General features: G+C 40.1%; 1 protein-coding gene across 1 annotated transcript in view; it reads left to right on the top strand.

Annotated features, from left to right (window-relative positions):
• Positions 1-14,934, top strand: part of Cdk14 (cyclin dependent kinase 14) — a 534,124-nt gene that overhangs the window by 221,351 nt on the left and 297,839 nt on the right. Inside the window, exon 6 of the mRNA XM_021190228.2 lies at positions 13,710-13,804. Coding sequence (XP_021045887.1) covers positions 13,710-13,804 — 95 coding nt within the window. The remainder of the gene's footprint in view (positions 1-13,709; positions 13,805-14,934) is intronic.

Below are 14,934 nucleotides of genomic sequence, written 5' to 3'. Positions count from 1 at the left end.
TTCTTCTTCTTCTTCTTCTTCTTCTTCTTCTTCTTCTTCTTCTTCTTCTTCTTCTTCTTCTTCTTCTTCTTCTTCTTCTTCTTCTTCTTCTTCTTCTCCAGTTCTTAGTTGCCTGTAGTTCATTTTCTAGGCATAGGCCTCCGTGAAATCAGTTTCCTTCTACATTAGCATATCTGTTGATACTGTTATCATTCTTGTCTGTTTAGGCAGGCTTTTCTAGAAGAAACATTCTCACAGCAGACTTCATGGCTCTTAGAATCTTTTATCCCCCTATTCCATGATGCTCCTTCAGCCTTATATGCAGGAATTGTATGGAAGATGCATTTCTCAGGTGCAGTTGTGATTTTCCATAATGTTCTCTATGTGCTGTAGAGCAAGGTGTATTTCATGGTGGGTGAGATCTGCATTTATCTATGGGTATAAGAATAACATTTAGAAAGCAGTTAGGGGCTATCCTGGTCTAGTCAGGTTCAAGAGGTTCCCTTCTAAGACCCACAACCTCACTAGCCCTGTGTAGTTGCCTAGGTTTCTAGCAATAGCCATAAGTTCCCCTCTTGAGTGGGCCTTAAGTCTAATCAGACAACTGTTGTTTACTGCTCAGATAGGAATATCACAGTTGGACCCTTAGGCATACTTTGACATGATGGTCATATGCATCACAGCTGGATAGGACTATTAATTGCTTTCCTGATCTAGCAACTTGCTTTGACTGCTTCCCACTCTTGGTACTATGGAGACTAAACTGCAGGAAAGAGACTTTCAGGTTAGATGTAGCTCAGATTATCTGTATTCTGTCTCCTAAGTTTGCAGTGACTTCAGCAGTAGGGACTGACCATCATCCTCTGAGAGGCAACCAAAGGTAATAGCAATGGCCTACATTGTTTTGGGAATTACTCAGACTATACTTACAACATTTGAGTAGAGGTTTCTTGTGCCTGGTACTGGGGTTTTTGATAGATTTATGGAGATCATTGTCAGCCTAGGTGACATAACTTCATTTAAACTATATATGTACATACACACACACACACACACACACACACACACACACACTTTTTTTTGTAAGTTACATTGGTCATGTGTTTCATCACATCAATAAAATGTAAGAAATATAGTGACCGTTAAGATTCAACATTTTCCAATTCATGAAAGGAACACTTGTATGTCACTGTAGGAGGTAGGTTTCTGTACATCTACTTCAGTGAAATACATAACTGCATTCTGCTTGTCAATTAATAGTATACTGACAGCAAACATGTTTGATCAACATATCCCGGCTGGACCAAACACGCTGTAGTTATCTGGTCATATTCTACAACGGAGGGTAATACTATGACCTGTGCTGCTTGTAATGAGTTAGAAAAAATTTGAAGAACCCCCCCCCTTTTGCTTTCTCATGTATCTGTTTTTCAAGGAGTACTCCATAGACATATTCAGAAAATGTAGTCAGCGCTTCAAAGCATCAGGTAGAAAGAGCAAGTGTACACTGACTAATACGGTTGACAGGTTGAAGCAGGTCATCAGACAATTTTGATACAATGACCCGAAAATGCTATGTGGAAGAATTTGTAGAAAATGCTTCTGACTTAAAATGTGTGGGCTAGAGAAGGCTTGTAAATGAAATGACTATTTTAAGATTTGAACTTGTAGATGGAATTGGTAAAACCCAGAGATAATGGGAAAAGAGGTATAGTGATAACTTAGCAGAAGTCTGAGAGGCCATAAGTGCTGGAAATCACAGAAAAGCCCATGCCAGATGTGCACCCAGAGCATGGCAGCACTGCGGTCAGGTGAAGAGAGCTCCATCAAAGGTCTATTGTGCCATTTCTAAATGCTGGAAGGATGCTATTGAAAGGCTTTACAAAGAGTCGGGGATTTGACCAGATCAGAAGCAATTTTAAAAAGCTGGTTTGAACAGCCATCTTCCGGCTAGTACTTTTCTTTTCTTATTACCACCTTTTAAAAAGTCTTTGCTACAGAAGAAATTCTCCAAGTGAAGTATCCACAACAATCAAGGTATATCTGATGTCCTTCTAGTCATCTTAGCTTAAGGATTTTCTGCCATTAGCACCTGGAAACACCTGAAGGAGAAGGGTATCCAAGGTCACTGGGGGGGGGGGGATCATTTCTGAGAGCAGAGACAGGAAAATGAAGACCGAGACACACACAGTGCTTAATTGGATTGCAAACCTGCCGTTGTGTTAGGACTGAGAAGATGCATTTCAGACCTGTGCCCACATTTCTCAGTTTCTGTGTTCATAAATGTCAAACGCTTGGATCCAGAATTCTCGAGGCTGCCATTCCCCCTTATAATTTGGCGCGAGGCTTACTTCCACTGTATTTGTTGAATAAGTCACCTTTGTAAAGCCAAATTATGAATGTATTTAACACACTGTCTTTGTAATACACACGAAGCTAGATGGCATTCTTAGAAAGGATAGAAACCAGTGATGTTAATTATTGTTTCTGCAGTTGGTTGGCGATGCTAATGATGGAGGTTGCCATGATTCTCGGGAGATGAGTTTGGTGTATGCAAAGGCATGTAGTGTGGCTGGTACCAGTCTCCAAGCACAGACCAAGATGGGCTCGCTTCCCTCGCGATGTTTAAGACTCACAGTACACACTAAGGCTATTTTTTACCTACACAACAGATGTACCTTCAATTCTTCTGCTGCCAATAGTAGTGACAGAGATGCAAAATTTCTGGATCATCTTAATTTAGCAGCAGAGAAACCTATTCTTTTTTGTGTATGGTTTGTTGGCTAGCTGGGATCCTCTCAAGCTATGACAAACAGAACTTACCTGGCAAAGTCAAAATCATAAAATGTTTAATGTGCAACTTATCTTTGTACTCATGTGGCTCTCATACTAAAGCATAGGTACATATGCCTTGCGTTAAGCATTTGTAGAATGCTTGTGTAAAATACAGCTATAGTATTTGGTGGCTTCTGACTAGGTGGAAATGGTTTTTAAGGGGAAAATGGGAGCCACGAATACAAGCTTTGGGCATTGCTATTATGTTTGTAACCCAGTTGATTTGCTATTGGTGAGGAGATTTAGAGAAGTCTTTTCAGAAAACATCAGGAGAAGCATCTCCCCAAAGTCATTAAATAAGGTTTCGCTCTCTGTGAGTTGACATAAACAAGAATTATCTTTATTGCTGCAGCTTCTGAATGTTGCATTAGCTACAGTAGCCTGGAGCAGAAGAGAAATTCAAGCACGTGGAGCCTGGCGTTCTCCGACTTTTCCACCATGTTTCAAGGGCCAGGCTAATGCCATAATTGCTTTAGCTAGATTAAATGTCTTAGTGAGATCTTGAACATCAGGATACCGTGAGAGGGGGCCTAGGGGTGCATCATCTGTACCATGTATCTCTGGTCACTGCGAAGGAGGGTCTGTGTAGTTGTCAGGGGAATCAGGTTGGGTTCAGTATACCAATGACCTCGCAATAAGTCAGTGGGGTCGGATGGTTCATTAGGCAAGTGTGAACTGTCCAGGTCAAGGTACCCTTTCCGACCTTTTGCCAGGGCCTGTGATGATGATGGTGGGACAGATAGAAAGTGAACTCTTTCTGAGTTGTGTAATTCAGGACAGTGTACTTGGACCTAAATTGTGCTACAGTGTGTAACTTCTTCCTGTGGGTTCATTATTCAGTCAAATGAGGTGCTAGTATGCCTGGAATTGCAGATTGGCCCCAATCAAAATCAGCATTCAGTTTTCGTTGTCCTCTCCTGTCTGGGATATTAATCTGTTTGCAGTGTCTCTAGACAGAGAGGTGCCTGTTTTCCAGAGTATTCCTGTACATCCCTGACTTTGGAAAGTGTGATGTGATTTAATGACTAAATGTCCATGACCTTATCAACGTTTATTTATACTAAGATGCTATGAGTTGACTTCTTCTTTTTCTCCTCCTCCTCCTCCTCCTCCTCCTCTTCCTCCTCTTCCTCCTCCTTTTTTTGCTATTTAAAACTGAACACAATAAAAATGTATGTCAAAGTACTATTGAAATTTTAGAATGAAGAATTTCTTTTGCCTTCTAGCTGAGGATTGTAACTTTCATTGGAGTTTGTTACCATGGTCATTGGTTCTATGTCTGTCTGTCTCTCTGTCTCTGTCTCTGTCTCTCTGTCTCTCTGTCTCTGTATCTCTCTATGTCTCTCTCTGTGTTTCTCTCTCTGTCTCCCTCTGTGTGTTTGTCTCTTTCTGTCTCTGTCTTTCTCTCTGTCTCTCTCTGTCTCTCTGCCTGCCTCTCTCTCTTTCTCTCTCTCTCTGTTTCTGTCTCTCTCTCTATGTCTCTGTCTCTCTCTGTCTCTGTCTCTCTATGTCTCTGTATCTCTCTCTGTCTCTCTCTGTTTCTGTGTCTCTCTGTGTGTGTCTGTCTCTTTCTGTCTCTGTCTTTCTCTCTGTCTCTCTCTCTCTGTCTCTCTCTGTCTCTCTCTCTGTCTCTCTCTCTGTCTCTCTCTGTCTCTCTCTCTCTCTCTCTCTCTCTCTCTCCTCTCTCTCTCTCTCGCTGTCTCTCTCTCTCTGTATTTCTCTTTCTCCACACTGTACCTCTGACTATCTCACATGCATTCCTTTAGGCATTGGGACATGCAACCATGACAAAGGAGACACTGACCTTGAAATTATATATGTTTGCATGAGAGGACTAAATTCTTGTGAGTTTCCTTTCTTGTTGCTGTGATGAGATACCCTGAAAAAGGCCGCTTAAAGAAAGGGAGCTTATTTTGGTTCACGGTCCCAGGTGACAGCCCATTACTGCAAGGAAGTCACTGCGGCAGCTGCATGAAGGAGCATGCTACACCCACAGTCACTAGTGGAAGGCCCACAGTCACTAGTGGAAGGCAGATATTGCTGGCACGCCAGTGTTTGACTTACCCTCTCCAGTTCATACAGTCCACACTCCCCTGCCCTTTGATAGTCCCATTCACAACAAACTGGTGTCATCTACATCAATTAAAGTAATGAATAGCATCTCTCATGGACACTTTCCAAGGCAACTTACACAATTGCTCACACATCTACCTTGAGTTGTCTGTCCTAGGTGTCAATTTGACAATTAATATTAGACATCAGAAGCTATCAATGTAGTTTTACATAAAAACTGGTTGATTTAAGTCTTAGCCAATAATAATAACACATATTATATAAATGATTATTCTCAGCGAGAAGACATAAGGAGCTTGGTGACCAACAATAGCAACATATGTGATACAAATTTTTTTTTCTCAGAAGACACATAATACGTTCCTTATGACATGCTTTGCAGGGTCCTGCAAGTTACAATGTAATGAACCCCTAAATCATTGAAGGTAGCCTTTATAGCCAAAATAAAAGCCAACCAAACAGTTCTTGTACTATGAAGTCTTAGGTCTTTTTGCTCTAAGTCGGTGCCTGGACCACTGTCATCAGTGTGCTATGCATACACTTGCAGTTAATGTTCAACATTTATGTAGTGCCTGCCTTTATGTGGGTCATTCCTGGGGCAAGTGGGCACAAGATGAACTAGACTGTGGTAGACCACATGATGAGCCATTTGTAGGCTGAGCTGAGTGGTCTACAGCAGGATTTGACGTGTTTTGCAATGTGAGGATTAATTTTAACTTCCAGGAAATCACTCTTTAGAGAATGAATACTTCCAACAACTTGTATAGTATGAGAGAGAATTATTATTTACCATGGGCTCTCAGTGTTGAGTTGAAAAGGAGAAAGGGAAGCCCTCGTCACTACATTTTCTCTAGTTCTTTAGTATAGAAGATGAGCGGTAAAGCCTCAGCTTTGGTCACAGGGTTTCATTGCTGGGTTTGTTCTGTACCTGTATACTAACTGTGCACTAAAGCATTGGAGCACTGTTTATGTCAGTCAGTCTGATGAAAATAAAGAATTCTGTAGATGCATTTTAAATTATGAAAACAATGTATCTTTGTCACAAGCAAGACAAATGATACAAAAACGTACAGATGGAAATTAAACTCTTTTTCTTTTTCTTCTAACCTAGAAAAAAAATGGTTTGAGGAATGGCTAAAGTCAGTTCTTTCTGCTCTTTCTTGGCAGCTTTGTTGATCTGGATAATAATGGTGGCAAATGTAACAATGTGCTTGTGAAAACTCTGACCTTACTTTAGTCAGTCAGACCTCCTTGGGTTGAGCCATGTAATATTGCTTCGTATACTGGCAGTTCTCATGGCTAAGCTACACTAAAAGAGGAGTCTGTTCTTTGAGGTGATAGAGTAAGTTGTCAGTATTGTGTATGTGGCTGCAGTGTGGAAATAATTCCCAGATGTCTGATCCTTGCAGTTAGTCAAGTGATGGATAAGTAGGTTATTGATGTTAAGGGGCTAGATGCAAGCTAAAAAGTCCAAGGGTGTGCTCCAGTTTTGTGTCATTGGGGAAATCAAACAGGCCAAGTCATAAAAACATGTGGGGGAATTGAATTTTTGCCCATGTCCCTATAGGAAAACAAAGCTAAAAAGCAAATAAAACAGTATGTAGGCTTCTGCGGGCAAAAACAGATATTATTAAATTATTTCTAACCTACCATTACCTTTTCACATTTGAATGACATCTGTGAAGCAAAAACATCATTATGAAACCTGTGTGGGATTTAAGTCTACATGATGTTATGTTTATTTTAGCCTTGTGCTTTGCATTAGCCATGACTTCTCCCCCAAATAACTCACAGAGTATGTGTATTAAAACCTCAAAACATAGACTGGGGAGATGGTGTAGTAAAAGAACATGAAAATGCTCTGAGCTCAGTTCCCCCCAGAAAGTATATTTATTTATTTTTATTTAATTTTTTTAGGATTATCAATTTTATTTTTTTAATTATATATTTACTTTATTTACATTTCAGATGTTGTCCCCTTTCCTGATTTCCTCTCTGAAAACCCCCTATCACCTCCCCCTCCCCCTGCTCACCAACCCACTCTTTCCTGCTGCCTGGCCCTGGCATTTCCCTGTACTGGGGCAGAAAGCCTTCACAGGACCAAGGGCTGCTTCTCCCATTGATGACCAACTAGGCCATCCCCTGCTACATATGCAGCTAGAGCCATGGGTCCCCCTATGTGTACTCTTGGGCTGGTGATTTAGTCCCTGTGAGCTCTGGGGGTACTGGTTATTTCGTATTGTTGTTCCTCCTATGGGGCTGCAAACCCTTTCAGCTCCTTGGGTCCTTTCTCTAGTTTCTTCATTGATGACCCTGTGCTCAGTCAAATGGTAGGCTGTGAGAATCCACCTCTGTATTTGTCAGGTACTAGTGAAGCCTCTTTGGAGACAGCTATAACAGGCCAGAACTTATATTTAAAAGAAAGAAAGAAAGAAAGAAAGAAAGAAAGAAAGAAAGAAAGAAAGAAAGAAAGAAAGAAAGAAAGAAAGAAAGAAAGAAGAAAGAAAGAAAGAAAATGTAGCAATTGAGTGTGTCTGTAGTCCCAGTGCAAAGAGACAAGACTTCTGAGGCTGGCTAGCCTGTCTAAACAAAATGATGAACTCCTGGTTTAGTGAGAGATCTTGCCTCAAAATATAAGGATAACTGAGGAAGGTCCTCAGTGTTGACCTTTGTCTCCACATGCATAGAAACTGGTATACACAGGCACGTACACACGTATTATATAAAGAAAATATACTGTTGAAGATAAAATCACATTTTTTAGTCTTAGTTTCTCTCTCTTCTCTCTCCTTCCTCTCTCTCTCTCTCTCTCTCTCTCTCTCTCTCTCTCTCTCTCTCTCTCTCCATGTTTCTGGCATGTATGTTTGTTCTTCAAGCTTATGTCCAGCTAGGCAGCATGCACTGTAGAAGGTTGGTGGAACACATTGTTCAGGGGAACATGCTTGCTCTCATTCTGTGTAACTGCATCCCACCACAGACACAAGAAAAGGAGGCATCACTTTCTTTTCATCTCACCCCAGCTCATCCTTATGATTTTCCCACTCACAATATTTTAGCTGAGAAATCGGAATTTACTAACAAGTCAGATAGGAGCCGTCAGTTGAAAGTTGTTGCTGTTTAAAGTAAACCGTGAGTTTCAGGGTGGGGGTTGGGAAATTCTATCTGTTGTCTGTAACTTGAGACATGGCTGAATGCTTGAATGCTTGGGCTTTGTGAATACTAATTATTATTGTCTGGGCAAAATTAAGTATCAACTTCTACCCTCGCCTACTGGCAAAGAACATACAGGAGAGATGACAGGAGATAAATACCCAACTTCTTTCCAAACAGTGAAGTTACAGAGATTTGCTCTTCAGTCTTAGCTTTCTTGGGAGAGTTTGACATCCTCAAATTCTAAAGAAGGGTTCTTTTTCTCATTATATACAGTTTTCAAGCCTTGGGGGATTGAATCAAATGAATCTACTTTGATTTTCTGTAGTGATTCACATTCTATTTTTATCTCCGGGATAAAATTTTATGTATAAAATTCACCCCCTTTAAATCAGAGTGGAGACTGTCTGCATCTCAAAGTGGGAGTTCCTGGCGTGTGACTGATGCCATTTATAGAGCCTGCCACTTTCTACCAGAGTTCCCTGCATCCCATAGTTGACATTTTTGAATGGAAAACCTTTCTTCATATTGTTTTGACTTCAAAGCCCCCAAGTTATGATTTTTTTTTTGCACCCTCAATCCTAACTGAAAACATTGTACCATGCACAATCGTGTCATCTCAGACATGCCTGGCGAATTGGATTTGAAATGTTGCTGAATGGTTGGCTAAAGTTGGTATAAAAAGGAGGCATGCTGAGTGAGTAATGCAAATGTTGCAGGATTGGATTTGTATGCAAACTCTGAGAAAATAACACATGGTAAACGTATGATGTAGTTAGGTCTACAAAGGGTGTCATTTTGACAGTGCTTGCTGGTGAGCAGGACAGACTGGCTCCAGAACTCATTGGTGTGGGTCTCTGGATTGACTTGGCACCCAGAAGACATGTTTGCCCTGATGGCAGCAGAAACTACAGCACTGGGCACCGGCTGCAACCAGTGGCTGCTGGGTTGGCAGCCACAGAGTAGGTCGTGTCTGTCACCTGCCCCTGTGTTGGGAGACTGCTGGCTGTTTTCCTCTGCCTAATGCCATCTTTCTGTCATCACCTTTGGAATTAGTGACTCTGTCCTTTTCCAGTTATAGACTCATTACGTTAATCTCAAAAAGAGCACTTTCAAATATCGATGCTTATTTATCTGCCAGTCTGTTGAGAAAGCGTACATAAATATATTCTGGAATCTATAAACTGTCAAAATTGAGACCTATTTAGAAGGTAACTAGAGGCTTTTAAACATCACATGGCATTGGTCAAATTACAGAAAAATAATTTTTCTGTGATGTTAATAATTTTTCAAGGAAAAGAAACAAAGAACAAAACCAAGCAAGCAAGCAAGCAAACAAACAAACAAGCAACTCTTATCCAAGATGAAAATTTAACAGGAATTTGGTGTTGCTGAAATTGTGGGGAAAACACAGTAGTGCATATTAGGGATAAAGATATTATTTTGAGAAATAAAAATGGCTTTAGAAGGGAGCAGGGAGAAGAGAAAGGCAGTAATGGAGGGAGAGGAGGAAGAAGTCAAGGCAGAGGTGCTCTGAGTGTGGTTTCCTAATGTACTGAAGCCTCGGTTCTTTCTTAGAGTCTTATCCATACAGATAGGTCATCACGAAACTTGACAATATAAGAGGGCATTGAAAAATGGAATTGGACAAGATTACAAATAATGTTACATAATATGTTTTTGAAACTTGCCTCACATAGCCAGGGTCCTATCTTACAATGTGATTTCAGTAGGGCCTTAATTTGTTTCCTTTGTATCTGTTCCTTCGCAGAGTAGGTATTAAGTACTATACTAGCCATCAATTTCAAATACCCTGCTGTGATCTGAAATAGTGGTCTCTTCTGAAGTCAACCTCAGAAGAGAAGTACAGAAAGATAATCAGGAAATGTGAATTTGTTCTCCAGATTAAAATAAACTAGTCCTGGAAATTTATTAAAGCTTTAGTTGTAAAAAGCTGATGAGAGCATTGAATAATTAAAAGAGAGATTATAAATTACTAGGATTAATGATAATGATATATTTGTATATTTCTTTTATAATTTCAAATTATTTCCCTATAAGAAAAGTTTTAAAAGGAACTACAAGATTAATATCATAAGCATATTTACAAGCCATTACTTGTCAAATTTACAGACAAGCTTAGGACTTACATGCTTTTGCTTCCATGAGAGAATTGAGGAATCAGGGCTGGAGAGATGGTCCCGCAATTCAGAGTGTACACTGCTCCTAGAGAAGACCTGAGTTCATTTCCCAGCATCCCTCCCAGGTAACTTATAACCTCCTGTAATTCCAGCACCCAGGGGACCTGCCAGCCTCCTCTGGGCTCCATGGTTCCTACACACAAATGCACATTCTTTATTCTTACACACAGAGAATTAGAAAGATGTTAGAGTAAATATAGTACTTACATGGGACTAAGTAATGACTTGAAATCTACTCCTGTCTTTTGGCCTTATAGTTTCACTAAAAAGTATTGTTGGGAGATAATGTGAAATTATAAAATAAATAAATTCCCAAGTATATGTTCATAAAAGCAGAAATCTAAATCTATAGGTTAATCTAAATCTTTTCTGTTTTTATGGCATTGTCTCAAAAATATCTAATAAAAAAGTTGAAAAAAATTGTGGTTGTGGAGACTCAGGACAGGATTTATGTAGCTCCCTTTGTAATAAGAAGGAGAAGCATATATGGGGGGAAGGAATGGTATTCAATGGCACTTCCAAGATTTCAATGGCCCAGACTTGAAATTATGACCGGTGGTAGCTCAGCCTTTCTGGTTTCTAGAGATGGTAGTATGAAAGGGTGCTAAGATAAAATGACGTCATCAGCCCAAAGGATGTAGTTAGTGTCAATTATGGAGTAAGCAGACGGTTAGGTTATCTTGAGGAAGGGCTGTCAGGTGGGTTTATGGCTCTTCCTTCAAGTAACAGATACCCCCTTCTTGAGAGGCAGAAATAAATGGCAGCTAGTAAATCTGAGTTTCTCCATGTGCATAGCATTATGTATAAGTAGGGATGTACCAAAAGGAGAAATGTCCTTTTGCTTGTGGAGTTGGAGGTTAGCAGCCTGCTCTTGATTCATTTCATTCACACTCCCTGACAGCACAATTGACTCATCCCTCATGATCAACAGAAAACCTTAGAAGCCTGTGGGTACAGTCATCAGTGCTGGGGAGGCCCAAGAGAGGGCTAAGAAACTGAAGAGGAAAAAGAGGATAGATTCTTTGAAGCTCAGGAAAATACTCAAGGAGAAGAAAGCTAGACTCAGTGTGGTTGACAGCAATGCCTACATACAGCAAAGGAGTTTGAAGCTGTGAGGCACCAGGAGTGTTGGCTCTTGGAAAGCATTGCCTCTGTGGAGCTGATGTTATATAAAGAAAGACAGTACACCTTGAATGATATTGGAAATGAAGAAGGAAGGACAGGGGATGGAAGGAGCATGTGCAATGGATAAGGATAGCTCACCTCTCACCGTGGGCACCTACTTTATAGAGGAGGAAGAGAGTGGCAAGAGAGAGGACTCTCAAGCTAGGCATCCAGTCCATTGAATGAGTAAGGACAGAGTGAAGGAATCTGCACCTAAAGACAGGTGACAGAAGGCAGAGAGAAGGAGAGGGAGAGGGAGAAAGAGAGGGAAAAGAGAGAGAGATGGAGGCAGAGGCAGAGGCGGAGGAGGAGATGGAGGCAGGGGTGGTGATGGAGATGGAGAAGGAGAGAGAGAGGAAGGATAGGGACCTGTACACTTTAGCTAATGATCTCACCAGAAACCCACCACAAAACTAAAGAACACTACCTAGAATATGAATTAAATCTTTTTCCTTCATCCCTTTGGCTATATGAACAAAACATAAAGCTTCATTGGGTTGAAAATAATAAAGCTCAGCAGAAAATGAGTAAAAAGAAAAGGGAAAAATGAAATGAAGTGAGTGTTAATTAAACATCTCAGAAATGTAGAAGATAAAAAACAAACAAATAAATGAAAGCTAAATTACAAGGTGTTCAGGGGAGATGCAAATGGTAAACAAACCACATTTAATATCTAATATAAATGTAAATGGCCTAATCCCCCAATTAGAAGCCAAACATCAGCAGAATAGTATTTTAAAGCATATGGTTCAGTTATATGCTGTTTGTAAAACTTCACCTTCTTATGGCAGTATGGTAAGAGAAAAGAAAAGCGATCATAAAAGACCCACTAAGTAAGCACTCAGATACAAATTGAGTAGGCCATATTAGGTTAAGGGCAAAGCAGATGATTCAAGGCAGAGTAGTTAAGTCCAGACATAAACAACACACATTCCTAAAATGTTCATTCACAAACCAACCAAAGTGTGATCCAGGTGTGTGCACTGGACACCAGCACCTCCAGAGCCTTAAGAAGCAGGGCTGCTGGGCTGGTGAGTTAGGCCAAGGGAACAAGCCGTCAAGCCTGGCAGCCTGATGTCAGCACCAGGAATCTGTGCTGGAAAGGACTGACTCCCACAATAAGACATCAGACCTCCACAGACACCCATGTGTACATGTGCATGCACACTAGCTTGATTTCCTTTGCTGTGATAAACACTGTGCCCCCAAGCAACTTGTGTGGGAAAGGGTTTCTTATGTCTCATAGGCAATAGTAACAGATGGAAATCAGAGCGGAAGGCAGGAACTTGAAGATGAAACCTTAGAGAAAGGTTACTTGCTTGCTTGCTTGCTTGCTTGCTTACTTACTTACTTACTGGCTTCTTCCTGCCTTCTGTTCAGCTAGCTTTTGTATTGAGCCCAGCAACAACTGCCTGAGGATGCTGGGCCCTCCTGCATCTTCGGCATGCCATAGACAGAGAGCAGATATAGTCTGGTTTGAGGCAACCCCCTAATGGGGACTTCCTCAGATAGCTGTGAACTATATCAGCTTGACAGCTGAAGCAAATTAGGACATAAACAAACACACAAGCAAATGTAAAAAATAAATAAAAGATAAGAAGCAATAAAATGAGAGAACTCAAAGGATACTTTAATTAGGCCACAATTGAAGTTGGTGACATTAACACTGCACTCTCAGTAATTGCTAGAACTACTATTCTCCTCAGAAAGTCATTACAGATGTAAAACTCAATTATAGTATGAAGCAATATGGTCTAGTTGATATTCACATGACTTTCCACACAGTATTAGAATATATGTACATGGAGCATATGCTAACCGAAACCATGTTTGGTAGTAAATAACCCTCAGTTGAGGGCTAGTGAGCTGGTTCAGTGGGTAGAGGAACTAGCTGCCAAGTCTGATGACCAGAGTTCTAACCCAGAACCTACAATGTACGAGAGAACCAATTCTTGAAGATTATCTTCCAGCCTCCACATGTGTACTGTGCCATGTGCACACACATATGATCTCACACACAAATACATTCTAATGTTTTCGTTTGAAAGAACTGGGACCACAAGTATGTGGACTCTGTTGAACTCAGTATGACCTCTCCTAGACTACTAACAACTGACAGCTGAAATGGTTGGGAGAGTTTTATGTAAATTGAAGTCTTGTTCTTCCACCCATTATTCTGAATTGTTCCTGGCTTAGAGAGCATGGGAAGTAGAAATCTTCCTTCTGAGAGTTACCAAGTGGATAATGAAATGTGCTGGCTCATGGCACCCAATGATAAATTCTTTCTCTGTGCTCGTTGTTTTACAGCTTCCCTGTTGAAAGGACTAAAGCATGCAAACATTGTGCTGCTTCACGACATCATCCACACTAAGGAAACACTGACCCTTGTCTTTGAATATGTGGTAAGTGAGATAAGAGGCATCCAGACTGCACTCATTACATTTGAATAAAACTCTCACAGTGATAGTGAGTTGGTTTTTAAGTTGCTGTTTGAAATGAATGTTTTTTCTGAGTACATGTGACATAATCTTGCATAAAATCATGGCCACGTGACAGGTTTTGGAGGATGCATTTTGTTGGACATGTGTTTTATTTATAGCCTGTTTGTTACTAGTATGCTTACAGTGTGATTTGTAGGCATATCAAAAATGATGCTCATTATCAAAGGAGTTGAGAAACAACACAAATGGTTGTTTCCTTAGGATTTATAGCTTGGTTTTTCAAAAGCATCCTTAGGTAAATTCTTTTAGGGGGAGGGTCTGGGCAGGGGATCCTGATCGTTACAATTTAGGCTTCCAAGTTTTCCACCTCAGTTATTTCAGCTATTAACTAAAGCTTCCAATTTGTATAGCATACCATGTACCAATCTTCTTGTGTTGAGGGTGTCACTGTTGAAAGACCTGAACTTCAACTGGTAATTAATCTTTCTTCATTTCCCTCAGTAAAACATATGGTGTTTGTGTAGCAGCGTCTCAGCATTTAACTGTGGAATCATGGAACGTAACCATGATAATTAGCATCCGAGTTTTCACAGATGGATCGGAGAACATGTAATTTATAAGATACAAATGACATCGGTGCAGACTTTTTATTGAGAAGAATAGCTACCAGTATTTTGACTGTACTAAAGTCCCATTTTTTATAATTACCACACTATTTTTACTGAAATAAAAAAAAATTTTTCTTTAAAAGTATGAAAGAATGAATATTTGAAGCAGTTTTATCTTGCTAATGTCCGCCTCTGTTTACCATTTGAAAATTGTTGTCTCATGAAAAAGCCATTCATCTTGTCTATTTACATATAAATGATAGATACATTTGAATAATATGGTAATGCAGCACTAGGGCAGCTAAAGCTAGCAAGTTGCATATATTACATGCTACCAAGAAAGGAAGCAGATTCACACATCAATGCAAATATAATTTCTTTTGTTTCCTTCATGATTTGGAGTCAGTAATGTATTGAGATGGATTGGGTTTGGAACTTTCCACTCATGTTTTTTAGTATGTATGATTTACATATTTCAATAAA

Source organism: Mus pahari, chromosome 2, assembly GCF_900095145.1.
Source record: "Mus pahari chromosome 2, PAHARI_EIJ_v1.1, whole genome shotgun sequence".
NCBI lineage: Eukaryota > Metazoa > Chordata > Mammalia > Rodentia > Muridae > Mus > Mus pahari.
The sequence above is the reverse complement of the archived record's forward strand: the minus strand, read 5'-3'. Positions and strand labels throughout refer to the sequence as shown.